The following is a 21,251-nucleotide window of genomic DNA, read 5'->3' on the forward strand; positions in this document are numbered from 1 at the left end:
GCTGCCTTGGATACCACGAGGCGATCGGTGTTTTCTCCACAGCTTCCTCCCCCAGAATTCAGCAGTGTCCTCAAAGGTAGGTTCTGCCTCCTCTCCGGCACATCAACACCAGATTTCTTGGGTCAGACCTCCCGCCTGCCTGGAACTCAGGAGCGCCCCAGAGAGCACACGACACGTTGGATGAAGGCAGGACAGCGCCCCTCAATTGCATTGGGATCCCCTGGCAACAGGCTTCCTATGTTGAGCCTACTCATCTGCTTCCATGGTCACCCCTCAACAAAGACTAGACAAGCTCGTGTTGTGATCAGAGAAATTCCCACAAGCCACCCTGGAAAAATATCGCACGATATGCAGATCTGGTTTTCACACTAACTTGAAAAAGTTTCTTCTGTCCTCAGGCCAGGCATAAAGAACCAGGATGTTTCAACATCTCATCCGTTTCTTCAACCTGCATCATATGCGGACGGGTAGTTTCAAAGCTGGGCTACCGCCTGGTTCAAAGATCCCAAGGCCCAGGGATATTGGACCTCTTGACCTAATGGGTTAGGTTGCAAACGGGAGTGTGCGTGGGGAGGGGTGTTAGACCATGGGCCACGGCAGCCAAACCCCAAAGGTCCCAGCAGGCTTGGATTAGTCAGCTCTGGTTATGCGGCCTCTGCGCCTCTTCCTGCCTTTCATCTCCCAGCACAGCTGAACCCCACGGCATTCACATGCAAACCGCAGCTATCAGCCTGAATCTGCCCCCTGAGTCATCCTGAAATTGACTACAGTGCCTTACATGCTGCTCCGGGATATCACTGAGTCAATCAGTGGATGGGAGAGGGAGGGTGATTAGCAAGGAGACAGTTCCTATCTTCACACAAATGCCTTCGGGATCAGGAATGCTGGGGGCGGGAAACACGGAAACTCCGACAGGAGACTTACATGAGTTTGGGGCAAAAATCCGATGGGGGTGGGGGAAGAAACTGGCTTGAGAGGGGTGTAATTCCTATTTACCCTGGTGTGAGAAAAGTAGCTCGGAGTCTAACCCCTTTGTGGCCATGCTGGTGGTTGGGGTCATTGGGAAGGATAAGCAAAGATACTGGCAAAAACCTGAAGGCCTTGTTACTGCAGGGCTATTTAAGAGACAGCGTTATCAGCATTGCAAGATCTGGTGCTGTGCGGGCAAATGTGAGATTCTTTGGCTACTGTCATTTTCTCCCACCAGTTATGTAGCAGGACACCGGTGCAGGTTGCAGGAAACCACTGCCTGAGTCTCTGTTCTGCCACTAATCTGCTCTGTGACGTGGCAAGTAACTTCACCTCTCTGTGCTTCTCCTGCCCCTCCAACCCTTCTTCTGTTTAGTGTGTTAGCGCTTCCTGCCACGGGGCCCTGGTCTCAGCTGGAACCTCGAGATGTGCCTGCAATGTATAGAAAGAACGAAATCCAGGTTGAACCTCTCTAGTCCGGCACCCTCAAGACCTGACTGGTGCTGAACCAGAGAATTTGCCAGACTGCAGGAGGTCAATATCGCCTAGCACAGTGTTTCTCAACCAGTGGTACGAGTACCTTTAGGAGTACTCGGGAGAAGTCTGGGGGACACGTCAACACAACTGACATTTGGAGAAAACTGAGAGCCAAGACTGGTGGCTGTAAACAAACTTTTTGGCACTGCGGGAACTTGGCCACACTCATGCTAACTGGACATCCAGCGAACTCTAATGTTGCCGGACCACGGATGTTGCCAGACTAAAGTGCCGGACTAGAGAGGTTCAACCTGTACTAATCTATATGTTTCCATCCTGCAGCTCGAGCAAGTGGGACAGCAGAGAGTTACACGGCCTCTCCTAGACACAATATCCTCCACTCTCCTGTCCCCGGGTTCTTCCTGCTCACGCACTTATAATACACAGCATTGCTGAAGGGAGGGTCCGGAGCCCGGAGACAGTGTGTGAAGATTTCCTGAACAATAACTAGACAGAGAGAAAGTGACATGGCACCATGGCCGGCAGCAGAAGCAGCAGGAAGAGCACAGGCAGATCTTAGCAAATCAATAGATCATTATCTGCGGTGTCCAGCAGTTCAACAGAGAGCAAATGGCTTTGCCTGAGTGCGGAACCACCACACTTTAACCCACAGACCAAGATTTCGGTTCATAATGCAGGACAAAACAGCCACAGCACAAGCCCAGTTTCCAAAGCTCTCTCGTATTTCTCGAGGCGCCTATTCTGGTATGAGCTGCGCCATCCGTGACTCAGGCTATGGCTACACTACATGGCTCCGTGGACGGAGCTGTGTAGATTTGTTTACTGGGCACAGGAAAATGAAGTGGTGATTTAAATAATCGCTGCTTCATTTCAATTTAAATGGCTGCCGTGCTGTGCCGATCAGCTGTTTGTCAGCTCAGTGTGCTAGTCTGGATGTTCCGCGGTCGACATCAAAGGCATTTGTCGACCTCCCGGGTAAACCTCATCCCACGAGGCATACTGGGGAGGTCGATAAATGCCTTTGACGTCGACCACGGAGCGTCCAGACTAACACGCTGAGCCGTCAAACAGCTGATCGGCTCAGCGCAGCAGCCATTTAACTTTAAATGAAGCAGCGATTATTTAAAACGCCGCTTCATTTTCCTATGCCGGGTAGCCTAATCTACATGCCTCTGTTGTCAGAGGCATGTAGTCTAGACGTACCCAAAGTCATAGACAACTTTCCTTCTCTTGGAAAAGCAATGTCAAGCTGCCACCCGCACACCCAGGTAGCAAAGGGGCAGAAAAAGAGCTAGGTGGAAACAGCTCCAATGACTGTCTGACACCAACACACAGTTGATCACAATCTGTCCCAAGCTCCTAACTTTCCCATGAGTTTTTCTCTGGAATAAAACCCCCGTGTCCCAACCAATTCCTTGTGGTTGCCCAGAGGACGGCGAGCCGTACGGCGGAGCAGCCTGTTCCCGTGTTTGGAGAGACGCATGAGATGCCTGTGCCTATAGAAGAGCCACGGTTCAAAGAGGCTCCAGAACAGAATCCAGGCCAGTGACTTTATGGCAGTCACAAGCAGAAAGGAAAAGCTTCGGCGGCTGTCTGGGAGAGCTCAGGAAGTTGCCTGTGTCAGCAGCTATGGGAGCCTTGCGAGATTAAAGTGTTCTCGGGGGATTTCCCCCCCTGGAATTTCACTGGGAGGGGTTGCCTGACTGGAGGGAGCACAGAGGTATTCGATAAAAGGCTGGGGGGAGGGAGCACCTCTAATACTTCTAGTAGAGAGGTCGAGAATGGCTCTTACCTGCGTAAGACTCCAGATCTCCGTGCGCCGCCTCTCCCAGATACGGGCCATCACCTCCCAGGCGGTAGGATCCATCGCCCTCTGAAACCAACAGGATCCTTCCCGCTGCCATCAGCAGGAACTGGACCGGGTCCCATCTCAGCGAGCGGCCACCGAGTAGCCCTCCTCCACCTCCACAGGGCCGCAAGCTCGTCGGAACCCAGACGGTCTCCTGGGATGGGGCCGTTTTGCTCACTGCGCCTGCGTGTCTCGGCAGGGCCGGCCCACAACATTTGGGCACCTGAGGCGGGGAGCTCAAATGACGCCCCCGTGGCTTGGGCCAAAACTTTGAAAGGTCTCAATTCTGGCTCCTTCCTGGTCTACTCCTCTCATGGCACTGCCCCAGCTCTGTGCACCAGCAGCAGATACAATTTTCTACACTCTGGGGCCTAGTGGCGCCCCCCACAGTCTGGCACCTGAGGCGGCCGCCTCAGGTCGCCTCATGGTAAAGCCAGCCCTGTGCCTAGACTGTGTGTGTGTCGGGGGGAACGACTGAAGCGTAGCGGCTCGGTGACAGGTCGCAGAGGAAGCACCCGGCTCTCACAGCGTTGGGGGCCACCAGCCCCCATCTCCCGTCCCGGGCCCTGGCTTTACGTGCACGTCACCATAGCAACACCGGCAGGAGACAAACTGCACGGATGGAAACCAGCGGAATCTGGCAACCCTGTCCGTGGGCAACCGTCAACCACACATCCCCTGGGCCACGCATAGAACCCCAAAGGGCTCCACGTGGCCCTACACTGATACCCACAGGACCTCCTCTGTAGTGGTTCCTCTGCCCCCCCCGGGAAATGCACTTTGCAGCCTCTCCTCCCACTGTCCCATGGCCTCATACACCCTTGGCTCTTGCAAAGGCACTTGCAGCCGGAGGATTGCCATGTATTATTTGCACCACGCTAGCACACGGAAGCCTGAGTCAGGGGGACAGGACCCTTCTGGACTGGGCCAAACACAGAACTCTGGTCCTTCTCCATTACTCCGGTCTACGTACTCCTCGTCCTTTGTCTCCTCCTGGCCTTTAATGTATGGAGTTGGCCAAGTGCTGGCCAAAGTTCCCGGAAGAAAAGGAGAATCTTTGCCCTCAGCTAGAGGGGGTGGATCAAGTCCCTTGGGAATGTCCTTTAAAGAGAAGTTGAATCTATTTGAAATTGGCGATCCCGATATCCTGGAGTTTCCGGTGCTGGGGGGGGCAGTGCCTTGCCAATATCCGATTAATTGTTAATCTCCAGCATGCCTCCATCGTGCGAGAGAGCAGTGGCTACCCCCAGCCTCCGTGCGCGCAATAATAGCATCCATATGAAGAAAAACGGACCCCCAAAGGCCCTTATCTGGCATAATCAGAGAAACATCAGCAGCAAAGCGCGAGGAGAATGTGCTTTCCACAGGAGACGCGGCCTGTCTCGAGTTTCGGGTCTGGTTAATGACACTGGAAATTCGGCCTGTCATCTTTAGAAATGATGTTTCTGTTCAGTTGGGGCTTAAGAAAACAACAACAACCTTCCAAACCTGAGATTCCGCAGGAACCGGCCTCCTGCCTGCCCGGCAAAGGGAAAGAGCCGTTGTGGCGGGGCCGTTCCCTCGGAAGAGGACACCGGAGAGAGCAAGGCCCGAGCAGGCAACGAGTCCACAGCGGCCCTTCTCAATGGGATTGTCTTTCCTGCCCAGAGCGGATGAAGGCGAGACAGCCTCCTTCAGCAATTTCCCCTCCAGAATAATCCCAACGAGGGACGTTTCCACTCCAGAAGGATCCCAGAGCACGCCACAAAACCACTTACTGACTCATCCGCCCCATTATTTATACATATTTCAGCAGAGCCGGGAGGCCCATGCTGAGATCGGGGCCTCATGTGTTGGCATCTGGGCACTTAGACATATTGTAAGAGACTGTTCCCTCCAGAGTTTACAGTCTAAATCCCTGATACTGCAAAGGAGACTTCTCTGGGACTAGTCACGGAGCATAAAGTTAAGCACATGCATAGGTCTTTGGGGACCAAGCCCAAAGTGCACAAGACAAAGGGAGAGAAGGGAAGTATTCTTATACCCTGTTTACAGATGGGAAACTGAGGCACGGGCGGATTAAGTGACTCACCTGAGGTTGCATGGAAAGTCTGTGGCAGAGCCAGGGACTGAACTATCTCCCGAATCCACCCACGAAGGTCACCATTCCTGGTGGCTGTCCAGTGCGGCTGCGTATTGTTAAACAGAAGCCACATTTCAGTGGTGACATGAAGCCGATAGGTATGTGAACATACAATGGAGCACCTGAGCTAATTTAACCAGGACTCAGCCTGAACAGTGGTTCTCTGAGACACCTTCCGCACATACATTGAAATGCAGCCACCTCCAGAAAAAAATGCGGCATCGCTTAACAGCACACAGCAACAGGGCAGGAACTGAGAACGCTGCAGCAAACTGAAGCTACAGGTGGGAAAGAGAACACCGTTGTCACACCTGAAATTCAGACAGGGTACTAGACTGAAGACTCCAACTCAAGTGCAGAGGAATCATTAAGAACACAGCTGGCCGTGACAGTCATTCGAAAGGCTGATTCAAAAGACAGCACTTCCTTCAGTTTTCCATCTGTAAATGGGGAATCGAAATACCTCACGTCTTCCCCTATTTTGTCTGTCTTGTGCACCTAGGTATGTCTACACTCCACGCTTATTTCGAAATACGCAATTCCAGAATAGTTATTCCGAAATAGCTTATTTTGAAATAGCACATCTAGGGTACGTCTAGACAACATGGCTCCATTGACAGAGCCATGTAAACTAGTTTACCCGACATAGTCAATGAAGCGGGGATTTAAATAATCCCTGCTTCATTAAAATAAAAATGGCCGCCGCTCTGTGCCGACAATCAGCTGATCCGGCACAGCGCGGCAGTCTAGACGTGGATCGGTTGACAAAGGAAGCCTTTGTTGACCACTCCTGTAAACCTCGTTTCATGAGCCATAAAGGAGCAGTCGACAAAGGCATCCCTTGTCCACCGATCCATGTCTGTGCCGGATCAGCTGATCGTCGGCACAGCGCAGCGGCCATTTTTATTTTAATGAAGCGGGGATTATTTAAATCCCTGCTTCATTGACTATGTCGGGTAAACTAGTTTACATGGCTCCGTCGACGGAGCCATGTAGTCTAGACATACCCCTACACTGCAGGGAAACCTCAAAATGAGTCTGAGGCAGCCTTCTCTAATGTAGATGGGCTACCTTCACTTAGAGCCTCAGGAGGCAGTGGGGAGGAATAACTTAAAATGGCCCTGGTGGGGGGTTATTTCGAAATAGCAGCAGTGGAGCGTCTACACACGCCGTATTTCAAAATAGCTATTTTGGAATAGACTTCGTTCCTCGTAGAATGAGGTTTATAGATTTCAGAATAAGCCATCTGTTATTTTGAAATTATTTTGAAATAACGGAAAGGCTGTGTAGACGCTCGCATTGTTGTTTCAAAATAACGCTAGTTATCTCGAAATAACGGTGCAGTGTAGATGGATCCGGAAACACCTTCCTGGAGCACTATCTCAATATTAACTCAGAGGGAAAACATCACCCCATAAAATCTCCAGTACCCACTCCCTGGTCAACCAGCTTTTTTTTTAGATGCTTCTGCCAAGTAGAGACCAGTTTCAACCCTGGTTAGTTTGGTTATTTGGAAATATGGAGGAATTTTGTCCTGTGAAAAAGTTTCATGAAAACAGAAGTGTTTTACTTTTCAACAATTGTTTTCTTATGTGTTTGGGTTTTTGTTGAAAAAAATTACAAACACGTAAATATTTTAGGCAAGTTTCCCCTAGAGATGCCTCTTTGGATGAAAAAAATAAGTTTTCAATGTAAAAAAAAAAAAAAAGCATTTTGAGTAGAAATGGTGGAAAAAAATTCCACCGAAACTTTTTTAGATGGAAATTTTTTTCACGGAAAGTATTTGTCTAAGTACTTGATATTTTCTCAGAAATGCCATTTCCTTCCTTCCTTGTCCTCACTACGGGAGAGCCTCAAAATTAGTCCGAGGGAGGCTCTCTTAATGTGGACACGCTACCTCGACTTAGAGCTGCAGGAAGCATTGGGGAGTAATTAATTCAAATTACGCTGGGGGCTGATTATTTCAAAATAGCGGCACCAGAGCATCCGTGCTACTGTTATTTCGAAATAACATTTCAAAATTAGCGTTATTCCCCGAGGAAAGCAGGAGTACAGATTTCGAATTAAGTGGCCCATTATTTTGAAATAATGGGCTTCGTAGTGTGGACGCTCCACTTATTAATTCGACCTAAGGGAGGTTTATTTCAGAATAAAGTCCTGGGGGCTGTGTCTACTACACTGGCATGAATTTCCGGAAATGCTTAAAACGGAATACTATTCCGTTTTCAGCTTTTCTGGAAAAGGAGCGTCTACATTGGCAGGCTGCTTTTCCGGAAAAGCCCTTTTTCCGGAAAAGCGTCTGTGGCCAATGTAGACGCGCTTTTCCGGAAAAGAGCCCCGATCGCCATTTTCACGGTCGGGGCTTTTTTCTGGAAAAGACTACTGGGCTGTCTACACTGGCCCTTTTCCGGAACAGTTTTCCGGAATAAGGACTTACGCCCGAGCGGGAGCAGAATAGTTTTTCCGGAATAGCGGCTGATTTTGTACAGTAGAGCATCGTTGCTTTTCCGGAAATTCAAGGGCCAGTGTAGACAGCTCGCAGCTTATTCCGGAAAAGCAGCTGATTTTCCGGAATAAGTGGCCCAGTGTAGACACAGCCCTGGTGTCGCCCAGGACCGTGTGTCCACACAAACACCGGGTGGGAGCGATCTCTTGGCTCGGCACAACAGTTCTTTTTACTCACACAATCTGGGGCTTTTCACACTCACGATGTCTGTTTGGTCGCAAATACCCTAACACAGCCCTGGACAGGGAACGAAACATACAACCGCAGTCTTCTCCTGGAACCTTGCAAACCGCGCTTTGACAATCTTCCCCACAGCTCCAATCACCTTTTGGCTCATTTTCCATTGTTGTGGAACAGTGGGTTCTAACTGCCGGTCCGCAGACCCACAGCGAGCCATGAACCCTCGACTGCAGGGCTGTGACAGATTGCCAGGCCACGCCCCCAGCTTGTCGTTAGCTCCTCCCACTGGGGTTCCTAGGAAATTCCCTTCCCGCCCACTTCCCCAGGCAGCAGCAGGGTGAGTGGGGCAGCTGGCAGTTGAGTGTATTGCGGCCGGAGCTGGTACCACAGTGAGGCTGTCTCTACTGCAGCAGCTTCATCGTGGCCCTAGTTCCGGCTCTGGCAGCCGCTACGCAGCCCGGCTGGCGGGGCGCATGGAGAGCAGCTGCCCCTGCAACGCCATTCTCCTCCCTCCGCGCTCGGCGGGAGCCTCCTCCTGGCCTCCAGCTGCTCTCAGCCAGTGGGCACACACATTATTATTAGGCGTTATTAAGTGATATGCATGTGCAGACTGTGTCAGCACGGTCAGACCTGTTAACTCTTGCCTCTTTAATTCTGGTGCAATTGAGGCCAAAGGTTTGGACTGGAGAATACTCTTTAACAAGTATTAGCAACTATTTTACTGGTTTTTTAACATGCGTGTGTGCAGCAGTTTTTCAAACTTGTATCAGCCATCATATCCCCCCTCACTGATTTGCCTGAAATACCATTGGCTACAATCACCATAATGAACATGCAAGTATGCAAATCAATTAATTACCATGTTGAATATTCAGATATTTCAGTGCCGGTCCACCAACAGTTTTTGAATGCGTATGCCGGTCTGCGGTATAAAAAGGTTGGGAACCAGTGTTGTGGAAGGGATGGTGATTGACATCACCCAGTGACTGGCAGGTATTTTCTCTACCATAAACGCTAATGAAGAAACCACAGCTAGGAAACTCGGCTGTCTGCAAAAATGCTGTGATGAGTTATGGGGAGCTTAATGTTCCACCATGATGCATTCTGGGACATCGGCAGCAAACTTGGAACTGGCTAGTGGACTTTGCATGGACTCCAGACACAATTAGATTAGACAATTAATCTAACAAGGCTGTGCTGAGCGGCCTTCATAGCCCGGGCAGCAGGAGACTGGACACATATTTCCCTTGTCTTGGTTCCCCTTGCAGGTCACCTTTAAAAGGAACCAAGGGACATTCTGGCTTTAAGATTCAGTCCGGATGACAGTTCTTTTACTAAACCAACTAAGTTTGGGGCACTTTGCTGCAGGCGCTGACAGGCTAAATGAAACAGAGAAGGGTGACAGATAACAACACCATGTAAGCCACCTTCTTGTGATGTCCATTCGTACCGTATTGTCGTGTCTGTAATGCTTTTCAGATTGTGTATTTCAAAAACGCATTCCAGAGTAACGCCTGACATGCCGGCCTTGGAAAAACAGTTATGCACAGGCACCGAAGTGCGTTGTTTCTAAGTGACTGGCTCAGCTCTTCCAGCAGCTACAGGCATCTTACTCTTTTTAACACAGTTTCCTATGGACTTGTCTTAAAAAACCAGGTGTGATGACACAGCAGTATTGCTATCGAGTAAAGCCGGTCATGTTTTTTATTGGAAACTTTTTTTTAATGAAAGTGGTTTTGTACTGCCCCCTTCAAATCCAGCTGCAAAATCTTCCAGGTTTTGAGGGGGAAATACCAGATTTTTTCTCTCCAGTTTTTTAAATGAAAAATGAATGATTTCAGTTTTGGGCTCCCTGTCTCACCTGTTTTTCAGGTGCAAAATGGAAGAGGGGAAGAAGGAAGAGAAAGAGGAGGACGGGAGAGACTCCAACCCACACTGAAAACCAAAGAGTTTTTGTTTTCACTTTTGCGGGCCGGGGAGCGCCTGGCCCCAGGTGGACTTGGAAGAGAACGAGAAGGTGATAAAGAAGCAATGAATCCGTGTGGGCTCATGGTTTCCTGCCTGGCACATAGACAGAGGAGGTAGAACTTGTCACAACTGACCAGAGAAACGGTCCATCTAGTTTAGCATTTTGTCTCCAATCAGGGCCAGAACCAGATGCCTAAAGAAAGGTGCAAGAAACTGCCCTATAGACAAGGATGGACTGGTTTCCTCTGGTGTAAATTTCATCCCATCCCCATCTATTGGCACCTGTGTTATGCCCCTTATAAATATGGTCATTTCATTATTGTCCCTATTGTCATGCACGGTCTGGTAGCATTCCTCACGCTGCTTGCTTGAATGGGGAAGAATCAGTTACATTCTATCATCCAAACCCTGTACAACCCCCTCAGACTCTGGTCTCAGTTACACCTCTGTGTATGTTTGGAATAAAGTCAGCCCCTTGTGCAACCAGAACCCAAATGCAGCCCCATGCAAGTTCCCTCTAACTTTTTCCCACCCATGTGCAGAATACATTTTGTTATGCTCACCGAGACATGTGCAGATGTGCACCACCCATAGAAACACAGGCTTCTGGCTGTGGGCGCTCTCCTAAGCAACTAGGCAGTATATGACTCTCTTCTGGGTGGTTGTTCAAGCACTCAGCTTACAGGGAACACTGATGTGGCTTGAAGACTGAGAGTACCTTGCTTGCTATTCTTTTCTCACTGAAGTCCAGGAGAGTTTTGTCACCCATGTCAAGATCATGCCCAGGACTGGTAAGGTATCTGTAAAGAAACCAAACCAAGCCAAAGATCAGATCTATCCCCACATGAGTAATGCTCAGAGCATGCCAGCCAGTTTAGAGAAATGGGTGTGAGCTTGTTTCCGACACAAGGAAGTGAGGCTGCTGTCCGTTCCCCATTCCCTGTTGCGTGTGTCCAACGTAACATGAAATAAACCTTATGCCTCACTGGGGAACACCTGCTCTGTTCCATCAGCCCAACGACCCGCCGTTGATGTGGCTGCAGAAAGTTTCTGGGTGAATTTATGGCTGCCACGCTGCATTAGCAGCAATAAATGTGGAGACGGGTTTCACCAAAATGGTGAATTATGATTTTTCAAATAAATACGTTTTCCTATAAACCAGCACTCTGTTTAGTTTGAATGTTCCCCGCAGACACATCCATCGGCATAAAATACACATCAGAGGAAGCTGAGCTGTGACTTTGCTCTGATGACATAAAAACTTTTGTAAACACATTGTCATTTACAGTATTAGTACAGGGCGGGGGGAATAAACGCGAGCAGCCAGGCCCGTCCCTCCTGGAGCACATGGAAAATTTAATATTCTTTTTCCATAAAGCTTTGTTTGCGTTTTGATTTATCCAGGCCGTTCAGAGAGGGCAGTGGCTGGTTTACCATAAATAGGTTGTAGTTCTTTACAGAGAAACGTTGCTCTCACCGTGTACGTGGCTTTAGGAGAAGTGTATACAGAAGAGATGCCATAGATAGCTGTCTGACAAAACAACAAAGGGTCATACCACCAAGAAGGGAATTGTTCAACACCACAGAGCTGGCCACATCCTCTGCCACCTGCTTTCAGAGAACCCTTCTCAACTGCACGATTTTACTCCAAAATCGCTCCCCTGTCCTTTGATGTAGCTTGGATCCCTTAAGGCCTGACCCAAAGCTCTTTGACACCAATGGGAAAACTCGCAGGCTATGTCTACACTGGCGACTTCTTGCCCCAGAAATATGCAAATGAGGCTAATATCACCAAGCCTCATTTGCATACCTAATAAGCCGCCATTTTTGCAGAAGAGGCGCCTATGCCAGAAGGAGCTATCTACACTGCTCCTTCTGGCGCAAGAGCCTCTTCTGCAAAAATGGTGGCTCATTAGGTATGCAAATGAGGCTGGGCAATATTCTACGCTTAGCCTCATTTGCATATTTCTGGGGCAAGAAGCCGCCAGTGTAGACATAACCCCAGTGACTTCAGTGGACTTTGAATCCGAGCCTGTTTCTGCCACCAGCACTTGTATCCAGTGGTACCTGACTCCCTACGGAATCTTAATTTTTTTCATTCGCAGCCACATAAATCAGATAAGCCTACAGAGCATCAAGATTTCAATGGGACTAGCTTGGTGGGGAAGGTACCTGCCAGCTTTAGAGCAGCAGAATGAGCTTCTGAGGTTTCCCTGGTGAGGGGACTCATTAGCTCTGGGCTCGTTTGGCTTTATTTGTATTTTTGGAGAGGGGGCCAGCGAGCAGGTGCAGCGGGGTGCGTGTGGCCCATGGCTCTGTGATATCAAAGGTGCTAACCATCACAACATTCACCCTCATCCAACGCAGCTGTGCAAAATTCTGCTCTCTGGGGAAGGCGGCTGGGGTATTTTGGCTGACGTCCTTTACTCAGCTAATTATAAATGACGTTACTTTTTTCCAGCCGGCTGGCAGTGAGTAAGCAGGTTTTGGGAGTAGGCTAGTAAAGGTCCATACCAGTTTTGCACGGCCACCATGTGTGTGAGTGCATGCGTGTGCACACACATGTGCAAATTTACACAGCCCTTTACTGAACACACGGATGGTTTCTTCCCAGCCACAAAGAATTCAACAATCCAAACAGTATTTATAATCTAGTGTCTCTGCAGGCTAGTAGGCGGCAGAGATAACTGGCCTAAACCCAGGACTACAGGTGGGGTGGGGAGTTTGAGTCAGCATTGATTTACTTCCATTGGAGGCTGATGTCTTTTTCCTGACTTCTGTGGAACGACTCCTGATTTACACCAGGGTAAGAGTGTAAAGGGGAGGAGGATTGAGCCCATGTTTTGACTGAGTCCTTCTTAGTGGTGGGGGAGTGATGGGTTTTTGTCACATCGCTGGCAATTTTAAAAAGTCCAAGAAAACCATTTCCGGTTGATCCGAACATTTCCTTCTGATGTTGAGCATTTTAAAAATGGGTTTGAATAAAACAAAATACGATCAAAGGCCATTTCAAGACAAAAACGTCATTTTGGACCAAAAGAATCTGACTCTCTTTCACCTTTTTCTGTTTTTTTAACCCTCTCCCTCACGTCAACAATGTGGCCAAATCCGCACCAATAAATGAAATGATTCCCTGTCACCACAGCTGCGCTGTTTGCTGAAAAGCAGCAGCTGAAATGTTTCACTGAGTGCCAGTCACATCCTACAGAAGGGGAAAGTGAGGGCAAGCAAGGCCGAAACTGCTGGCTGTCTTCTCCTGTCTTTGAGAGTGAGTCTCTCATGCCTCAGTTTCCCCATCAATAAAAAAACCCCAAGGGGAAATTAGACTTCCCAAGGGCTGGTGTTTGGGGGGGTCCCTGAATAATTATTATTGCATAAGAACAGCCACTCTTGGTCAGACCAAAGGTCCATCTAACCGAGGATCCTGTCTTCTGACAGTGGCCAATGCCAGATGCCCCAGAGGGAGTGAACAGAACAGGGAATCATCAAGTGAGCCCTCTCCTGTGACCCATTCCCAGCTTCTGGCAAACAGAAATAGAGGCCAGGGACACCATTTCTACCCATTCTGGCTAACAGGTATTGATGGACTAACCTCCATGGATTGATCTAGTTCTTTTTTGAACCCTGTTAAAGTCCTGGTCTTCACAACACCCTCTGGCAAGGAGTTCCACAGGTTGACTGTACACTGCATGAAGAAAATCTGCCTTTTGTTTGTGTTAATCTTACTACCTGTTAATTTCATGTGATGATCCTTAGTTACTTCTGTATTAATAACAATTAATTAATATTATTCCTTTATTTAATGGGGAATAATACACACACCTGGGGACCCCCTAGCCCATGAGATAGCCCTCCTACAGAGCTTGCTGCTCGGCCGCCGGCTCAGAGAGGTGGAGGGCCAGTAGATGCCGAGTGGCGAGCCAGCTGATTCTCAGACAAGCCATACCACGGTGCTGGGGGCATGAGAGGCCCGCGGAGCCAGTCGGAATGGATGGGTCTGGTCTGATCTCTCCCTGCATGCGCCCAGACCCAGCTCAGCATCCTGGCTTGATCTTGCTTTGCTTCCCCCCCCCGATCCCCGCCCCAGGGAAGCCAATTGACATTATTTATACCTAGGAAAATATTCAAGGGCTTTGCCCATCCCTCATGCTGGTGGGGCCTGATTTATGGGCTGCTCCAGCGGGCCGTCCGGGCAGAAGACAGGGCGAATATTTCACCGGGCTGCAATGTAAACAGCGCTGGAGCAGAGCCCCGTTTTATGGAGTCCCTGTCCTGACAGGGAATCTGACACGGGCCTGATTTACAGCCCTATTTAGATAAGGGAGCCCGGGGCCGGGCTGGCAAATGGCGTCAAGGTCACAGGACGCACCAAGCTACGGCTTGGCTGGGCTGCAGATAAGGAGCCGCTGAAGTCCCGGGCCAAGAATGCAGCCTCGGCTCCCGGGGATTGCAGCCCGGTGCACTGGGGGAAGGGAAGGCCAGGAGTCGGGGCTGCAGGTGATGTGGGAGCCAAGCCAGGGGGCAGCTGGCAAAATGCTGCATCCCTCCTCCCCCACCGGGGCTGGGAAGGGGACTCCGTGCCCACTCAGAGAATGCCCAGCCAGGCAGCTGGCATGCAGGGGGCACTTGCCCCGGCCTCTTGCCCCCCGAGCAATGTACCCCCGAGGAAGCCAGCAGGGAGATGGGGCGTTGCTGCAGGTGTGCTGCCTGCAGCCTGTGTGTGTGTGTGTTTGCTCTTGGCATGGGTTACCCGTGTGGGAGGGGGCATGATTTACCTTAGCTGCGTGTGCGTGTGTATGTTTGTCGTGCATATTGCGTGTGTCCCTCGATCCACCCACACACTGGGCCATAAAGCGGGCAGAGCTGGAGCCGAGGAGCCAAATGCTTCTCCGGAGAAATGAACCCATGAAAGGAGACCCGGCTATTGCTGCGACCACAATGCACAAGGATGCAGCAGCGACCAGCTTTCCCCCCAGCCGGCTGACACATGAGAGGCGCTGCACAAACACGTGGGCCTTAGGTTTACACACAACATTGGCCTCTGAGGAGCGTTTAGTTGGAGTCTCAGGGCGCGTCTACACTAGGAAATTATTTCAAAATAACTAAATTCGAAATAACTCAGGAAATAACAGAATTGAAATAGCGTGTCTCCACTACAGGGGAGCCTCAAAATTAGTCCAGGGCAGGCTCTGTTAATGCGGACATGGCTACTTGACGTGGAACCCCAGGAAGCACTGAGGGGTAATTACTCTGAATCGCCCTGGGGAGTCGTTATTTCGAAACAGCAGCAGTGACGCATCCACATAACTGCTATTTCCAAATAATTGTTCTGAAATGAGCGTTATTCCCCGAGGAAAGCAGGAGTACAGATTTCAAAATAATCCGCGAGTCATTTCGAAATAACGGGCTTGGTAGTGTGGATGCTCCACTTGTTATTTTGAAATAAGGGGGGTTATTTTGAATTAACTCCCTTGTGTACACCAGGGCTCAGAGGGATACCCCTGTTGGTACGGCCACACTGCACGGCTATTTCGGTCTCCACAACCACCCATTATTTTGAAATATTTTTCGAAATAACGGGTGCACTATTTTGCCACCCCAGTAAACCTCCTTGCACGAGGGATAAGGGACGTCTCGAAACAGCACGCTATTTCGAAATCTGGCGCTGTGTCAACATGCCAACTTTCAAAATAGCTTAGCACAAATTAGCACAAATTGCATGTCTTATTTTGAGTTTAGGATGCCGTGTAGATGCACCCAAAGTTTAAAAACAAGGCCTCTATCTAGTCTAATCTATCTGTCTACATCAGTGGTCCCCAACCTTTTGGGGCTGCCGGGCGCCTGGGGGTGGGTGCCGCTCACGGGCCGTGCGCCTGGGGGCAAGGGTCACCCATACGCCTTGCACCCCGGGGCCGGCACCGGCATGTGGCGCGCGCCCGGGGCAGGGGCTGCCCATGCGCCTCGCACCCGGGGCCAGGGGTCACCCATACGCCTCACACCCGGGGCCGGCACCAGCATGTGGCGCACGCCCAGGGCAGGGGCCACCCATGCGCCTCGCACCCGGGGCCGGCACCGGCATGTGGCATGCGCCCGTGGCAGGGGGCGCCCGGGGGCAGGGCCGGCCCAGATTGTTTGGCTGGCACACATAAATGCCCCAGTGGGTGCCATGGCAGCGTTGGGGACCACTGCTCTACATAGTAGCATGAGCCTTTGTGGGCAAACCCCACTTCCTTAGATGAGCTGGAGTGGGGGGGGAAAGGAACCCAGAATTTACAGCAGAAAAAGAAGGGAGGGAGAGGCGAAAAAGAAGTTGGAGGGGGGGCAGGAAAGCAGGTACAGAAGCTGGGTTCTTCCCGGAGATCAGACCCACCCCAGCCCCAAACCTGGGGTCTTTTCACAAGCCTGTGGGCAGCAGCCACATGAAAGGAACCCAGGCGCAGCTGGAAACGCGCTAAGCTGGACCAGGTCACCCGAGCCGCCTGGCTTGCTGGGGAAGGCGTGGGACTGGCAAAGTCTCCTCTCCCACCGGCCTAGGACGAGGAGGGCTGGAAGGATTTTCCACAGGAAAATCAACCCACGTGTCTCCGTATTTACTCCGCTGAGGCCTCCACATTCCCCACGCGGTCCTGTCCTTTAGAAACAATTCTTGGGTCAAAAGAAGCCAGAAAGCTCGAGGCGAGGGCTGTAGAGAGCCTGCTCTGGGTATTTCAGAGGGTGTTTTCTGCAGACTCAGCCTCGCCTCCCAGCCACCCACCCGCCACCCGGGGAGTAGCTCTCCCTCCGCTGGACAGCCCAGGGCAGTGGGGGGGGGGTTCTGGAATATTGTCTAGGCTGGGCCATTCTACCGTCCTTCGGCGCCCCCCCCCCCCCCCCCCGGCACCGGGGCGCCTGTACCTCGGCGCTTTTACAAGGGAAGGAAAAGGATCCGCAGCCGGCCGAGTTTTAAAGGGATCAGGGCGTCAAATGCGGACGCGGACGTGGCGATTCGTATCTGCCGCGCCGAAAGGCCGGGCGGAAAGTGGCAGGCGCGTCCAGTCTGTCAATTTCGGGGCCGCCCCATCCACAGGAGGCGGAATGTCTCCTGCTTCGGAGCCGCGCTCGGGGGGCTACTCCGAATTGAGCCGGGCACGGTGGCCATGCAGGGGTTAATGGAATCCCCTCTGTCCCCCCCCCCCATACATACCCTGGTTTCTTAAACCCTTTCGCCCAGCCAGCTACTCCCTTATCAATGAGATTCCTAGATCCTGGGTAGGTCGCCTCGGATTCAGCGCGGCCGGGCGCTACTGAGGATGGATCACTCCCTAGACTTCGGGGGGCGGAAAAGTATCACCAGAGCCAGGGGAAATTGCAAGGAGAGGGACTCGCCTTTCTCCCCCCCCCCCCCCATAAAAAGCAGAGTGGGCTGAAGGGTGGCTAGGAATTGGCCCAGGGTGCAGATCGTTCTCCAGAAGGGGTCAATCCGGAGCAAAGCCCACGCGCGATTCAATCCCTTTCCTGCCCCGCAGCAGCGTGGGCTGCGAAATAGCGCTCCTGGGACGGGCCCAGAGGTGCCGGTGCCAAGCGCAGGGAAAACCTCCTGGTCCTGCCGGCCCAACGCGCCGCGTTACCCAGGCCCCTGGCACCAGCCCTCCGCTTCGTTTACACGGCGGGTGAGGGCGGCAGAGCGAAGCTCTTGGCTCCGAATTCCACCGGCGGCCGACCAGAGAGGATCCGGCCCAGACCGACAGTGTAAAGGCAAAAGCAGGTCTCGGTGGCGGTTCACAAGAGGGGCCGGCTCAGAGACCGGACCTTGCTCCACCCGGCCCAGACGGGGCCTTGGTTCAGGGGCCGGAGCTCTGTCCAGGACCGCGCAAAAGAGAACAGCATGAAATGGGAATTCCCTTGGTGCTGGGCGGAGGGGGAGGGGGAGAGAAGAGGGGCTGACGAGGTGTTTTGTAGGAAAAATCTTGCTGGACAAAATTTCCCCTGCTAGAAGGAGCCGGGTTTGAAATGGCCCCGTATTCTCCAGGTCGGACCAGGGTCTAATGCTGCCTAATTCAGGCGGACAAATAATCAGGAACAAATGTTTTCCCCGCGCTCACTGAAGGGAGCTGTAAAAGCGAGGAAAGTTTGCACCGTTCTAAGAACAAAGCCACGCCGAAAACCCGAGACAGGGAAGCCACAGTTGTAAGGGAGACAGACCCGGGCTCTGAAAGGGCTGAATTCAGGGCTCACAAGCAGATCGCTATTTTTAAACTCCCTTCCCTCCCCCCCCCCAAAAAAAAGGGATTTGCCAGTCGGAAAATCAGATGGTAACAGATCCGATGCAGACGAAGCTTTCGAGCCAGGACTTACTGGCTTTAAAACTCGCAGGGTAACAGATCGCCACGGCTACCGAATTCGCTGGAGACGGCCCCGGCAGCTGTAATTGAAAGAAGTCAAATAAAATTTGTCATCTTTAAAATGTAAAAAAGACATTAATGGTCTGTTAGGTGGGGTGATTAATACACACGCCTGAAAACAACCCGCCCGCCTTCCCACCCTCCGCTAGCAGATTAATCATCTGAAAGGGGATTTTAATCGTTAACATACCTCTGGGCTCAAACGCTTTCACACAGCACCGCCTTGGTTCGCTTTGCAAACGGGTTCCCCTCGTAGGGTTGCAAACACACGCGGATCCAGCGCCCAGTGTATGAACAACAAGGCGTCCTGTGGCACCTTCCAGACTAACACATTTATCGGAGCATAAGCTTTGGTGAGCAAAGACCCACTTCCTCACATGTGTATGGGTCATCCCCTGCTCCACCCAGCTAGACCGGTCCATTTCTGTGCCGCACAATTATTAGAAGGTCTACACAGCAGGGCAAAAGTGGAATTAAGCCAGTCAACTCCAAAGAGGATGTCGAAATAGCTTAATTCGCTTTGGCGCTGTCTACACAGCAGGAAGTGGAAGGAAGATCACTTTCCCTTCCACTGCCCTTACTCCTGGTGAAATGAGGGCTACAGGAGCTGGAGTAAGGAGTTCTCCAGATAGACATTATTTCAAAATAATGGCTTGCTGTGTAAACATTTCAGAATAACACTGCAGTGTAGACATATTAGGGTCTACCTCTAGGCTACATGGTTATTTGGGGATACCAGAAGTATCCCAAAATAGCTACCCTGCTATACACAAGCAGTTATTTCAAAATATTTTTTGAAATAAGGGGTGTGCTATTTCACCATCCCAGTAAACCTCATTGCATGAGGGATAAAGGATGGCTTCAAATAGAAATGTGGTGCTGTGTAGACACGCCAAATTTCAAAATAAGCTATTTTGAAATAGATTCAAAATAAGATTTAAAATAGATTTGAAACCAGATTTGAAATAAAATACAGAATTTGCTGTTTACACAGCACTTTAAACTCCAAGTAAGATACGCAATTTGCCAATTTGCGCTAGGTAAATTGCCCATCTTATTTAAAAACTATTTCAAAATGGCTTATTTTGAAATTTGGCCCATCTACACAGCGCCAAGTTTCAAAATAACACACTATTTTGAGCCATCCCTTTCCCCGCCCATGATTTCAAAAAATATTTCAAAATAAACGGAGGCTTCCAAAGACGCAAGCTAGTTATTTCAGGATACCAGAGTAGAAGTACCCTTAGAGACGGGAGAGCAGGGAATATCACAGCTTTATGACACCTAGATTATGTGGACCGGATCATCCACAGAGCTGCCACGTATCCGAGGCTTGGAAGCAGCAGCGCGCAACATGCAGCGAAACCCAATTAATGACTAATTACTGTCCTAAGTTGCTCTGTGATCGAAATTCACATCCCAGGGCCCGATCCTGCGCCCCGAACTCCTATCCCATCTGGTGCAGGATCGGGGCCCGAACCCCTCTTTAAACTGGCGGCCGCGGCGGGTTCCCCCTCTTCTCCAGCCGCAGCTTCGCCAAACCACCGGACCGAGCAAAACAGGCCGGCCGCAGCCTCCGCAAGACAGTGCTCGGGGCAGTACACCGGCGCAGAAGACATTAGCCACTCCGGATTTGAATCCGGATTTAAAGCTGCTGGTCGGGAGGAGCCGAGCGGACGCAATCCGATTTGTAACGAAAGGAGCATTAGCGGCGGGGGCATATTTATTACCCAGGGTCATTACTGCCCCTTGCAATGGCGCGCGCCCTCTAATTAGCGCCCTCCCCAGCTCATTCGCGCCCGGAGATGCCCCGCTAGGGACCGGGGGAATCCCCGTGTGCGTTCACACGAGCGCACAGCCCCGCACCGGAGTGGCACGTTCTTCGGCCCAGGCTCGGCACCAGGAAATTCTCAGCCCGAGCTGCGGGGCCATTTGGAGCTGGGGGCGGGGGTTGGCCTACCCCAAGCCACCCCTCCGGCCGGGGTGGGGGGTTGTTCTGCCCAGCTGAAGGCTCCTGGACTCATTTGGTCCTAAACGCTTCCGAGCTCCGCTTGCCCCTTGGCCACTCGGGGCTCGTATTGCTCCTTCTGCGGGCCAGGGAGGCGGGGAGCCCCCCCCCCCCAGCAAAGGGGAGGAAGTGGGGGGCTCGTTGGGAAACGCCTCGCCCCGTGTCCCAGGCCGATCCTGCGCGCCCCAAATCCCAGACCCACGGGTTCGGCCCCCAAGCGCCGCTCCGAATGGCCCCGCCGCTCGGGCCGAAGAACGTGCCACTCCGGTGCGGAGCTGTGCGCTCGTGTGAACGCACCCAGGGGGATTCCCCCGGTCCCTAGCTGCCGGGGGCGAGCTTCAGCGAGCCCAGAGCCAGGGCTGTGCGGGGCCCAAGCCCACCGCCCCCCACCGCTTCCCTGGGTCTGGCCAGCACACACCTGGGGCGGACGCTCTTTGGCGAGCTCTGCTGTCGGGGCACAGGGGCTCGCCAGCCTGCTGGGATTCACCCCCGGCCCGGCAGAGACGCGGGCGGGAACGAACCGCGCCGCCTTTGAATCCCCTTGGCCTTGAATCGTACCCCCAGCAGCCACCCCCGGCCTCCAGCGCGCCTCTGGGTGCTGCGCCCACCCGGCGTTGTCAGGGCCGCGGGAGCCTGCGCAAATCTGGGAGGGTGGGGTGTAAGTATCTGCCTTGCTGGGGGAAAGCCCCGATCCCTCTCCCCGAGGGGGAGTTTGCAGCCAAGCCCACAGAGAAGGCACCAAGCCCCGCCGGGTTCGGTTCAGTCCCAGC

At 51.8% G+C, this 21,251-nt stretch overlaps 1 protein-coding gene across 1 annotated transcript in view; it reads right to left on the reverse strand.

Moving 5' to 3' along the window:
- Window positions 1–9,823: 9,823 nt before the first annotated feature.
- Window positions 9,824–21,251, reverse strand: part of LOC149523496 (uncharacterized) — a 33,388-nt gene continuing 21,960 nt past the window's right edge. Inside the window, exons 4-5 of the mRNA XM_089769448.1 lie at window positions 18,427–18,493; window positions 9,824–10,892 (exon numbers count right to left, since the gene is read on the reverse strand). Coding sequence (XP_089625574.1) covers window positions 10,819–10,892; window positions 18,427–18,493 — 141 coding nt within the window. The 3' untranslated portion in view covers window positions 9,824–10,818. The remainder of the gene's footprint in view (window positions 10,893–18,426; window positions 18,494–21,251) is intronic.

The sequence above is a fragment of the Pelodiscus sinensis genome, chromosome 16, assembly GCF_052426305.1.
Source record: "Pelodiscus sinensis isolate ZL-2025 chromosome 16, ASM5242630v1, whole genome shotgun sequence".
NCBI classification, from domain to species: Eukaryota; Metazoa; Chordata; order Testudines; family Trionychidae; genus Pelodiscus; species Pelodiscus sinensis.